Source organism: Malurus melanocephalus, unplaced genomic scaffold (genome assembly GCF_030028575.1).
Source record: "Malurus melanocephalus ecotype Western Australia unplaced genomic scaffold, MMel_1.1 scaffold_5892, whole genome shotgun sequence".
NCBI lineage: Eukaryota > Metazoa > Chordata > Aves > Passeriformes > Maluridae > Malurus > Malurus melanocephalus.
The window spans coordinates 1-1,720 of record NW_026629123.1 but is presented as its reverse complement, the minus strand read 5'-3'; the positions used below and the strand labels follow the sequence as shown (position 1 = coordinate 1,720).

Below are 1,720 nucleotides of genomic sequence, written 5' to 3'. Positions count from 1 at the left end.
CCGTGCTGTGGCTGCTGGCCCTGTTGGGCTGGGGCTCCGGCGGCAAGGTGTTGGTGTGGCCGGCTGACAACAGCCACTGGCTGAACATGGAGAAAATACTACAGGAGCTCGTGGCCCGGGGCCATGAGGTGACCGTGCTGCTGCCTTCGTGCTTCCTCATCCTCAACCCCACAGAGCCCTCACCCTTCCGGTTTGAGGTGATTGAGGTGCCGATCACCAAAAAGGAGATGGCTGCCTTAATCGATGAAACTTTCTACTTTCTTTCTTATGAGGTGAGAAAGCTACCTCTCTGGGAAACTGTTTACAAGATAGCTCAAATGATAAAACAGATGAATACCGTGACCAAAACAATTTGTGATGGAGTTGTGAAGAATGAGRCCCTGATGGAGAGACTGAGGGCATCCGCCTTYGATGTCCTTTTGGGAGACCCACTGGTACCCAGTGGGGAGCTGGTTGCTGAGAAGCTGGGGATCCCCTTTGTTTATACCTTCCGGTTCTCCATGGGCAACACGGTGGAGCGGATCTGTGGAACACTCCCAGCACCTCCTTCCTATGTACCAGCCACGCTAAGCACTCTAACAGATAGGATGACCTTCTGGGAAAGGCTAAAAAATGCTCTCAGCTACACTGTACAGGATTTCGTATATCATTATTTTCTTTCTGGAAGCTGGAATCAATACTACAGTGAAGTTTTAGGTAAGGCTGMTCTCTTTCCAGAAATTACATCTGCTGTACACACGAGAATAAATAACCAAAGCTGAGACTCWGGTTGAGGCACAAATTAGTAGCAAGACAGCTCCAAATTCATTAYCGTTCCTTCAAAATTCCTGCATCAAGCCAAACAATCCAGGCAAGTACCTTGCCTGTTCATCCTGACCTGCTACAYTGGCACAGSTAAGTGTGTACARGTATTTTGAGGATATGTAGAACAGTGCTAAAGCCACTTGAAGCAGCTCATTAGTCATATGCATAGATTTATCATGGCAAATATTAAGAACAGTAAAAAACAACCAAACACTGACACTTTTTTCCCCTAGCACCTTCTTGCTTGCTCCCTTGCTCAAGATGACAGATATTRACCTCCCCCAGTCCTTTAAAAGTCTGGGAGATCAGACGAGCCCCAATTCACAGTGATAAAAGGCCCTCCACTCTGCTTTTCTGAAAGCGTCTAAAATACTATTTGAGAATAGTTATATTTATAAGATAATTTTTTTTAAAAATAATGGTTTTATAATTATTTTCCCAATTTTTGCTCTAGGCGAGTAATGCTTGAAAGGAATCAGGCCAAACGTATATGCATTGCAGTTGGGCAGATAAAATGGAGATTATTTTCATATGAGSKTCTAAAGTGTTTTTATTTCTRTTTCACTAGTAAGGTRTAATTCTGCTGACAGAACAAAGCTGTTAAGGTATCTTACTACTGGAGTACCTAGCTGTGTGTTTGTGTTGCTTATCATGTTATGATGACAGAGACGAGAAAAGCTTGTGCTGGCTGAAGGATGCTTTGGTGTCTGTTGTGTAAGCCGCAGAGCAGTTTGGATCTTGTGGTGTCTTTTTTTGTTGTTAACTGTGTGGGGTTTAACATTTAAGGCTCCAGGTGCGATACCTGTTTTTTTTTAGCTTGCATGGGCTGCATGAGGATTTGTGCTGGAAACAGTGTTGATAACACATGGATATTTTAATTACTGCTGAGCAGTTTCAAGGCTTTTTCTGCCTCTCA

The 1,720-nt window shown here is 43.8% G+C and overlaps 1 protein-coding gene across 1 annotated transcript; it reads left to right on the top strand.

Annotated features, from left to right (window-relative positions):
* Window positions 1–5: 5 nt before the first annotated feature.
* On the top strand, window positions 6–1,349 carry LOC130588517 (UDP-glucuronosyltransferase 2A2-like; the record flags this gene model as incomplete). The annotated part of the gene is made up of 1 exon (XM_057389434.1): window positions 6–1,349. A coding segment is annotated over one exon (756 nt), but the record flags the coding sequence as incomplete, so codon positions are not given.
* Between the last annotated feature and the right edge of the window lie 371 nt (window positions 1,350–1,720).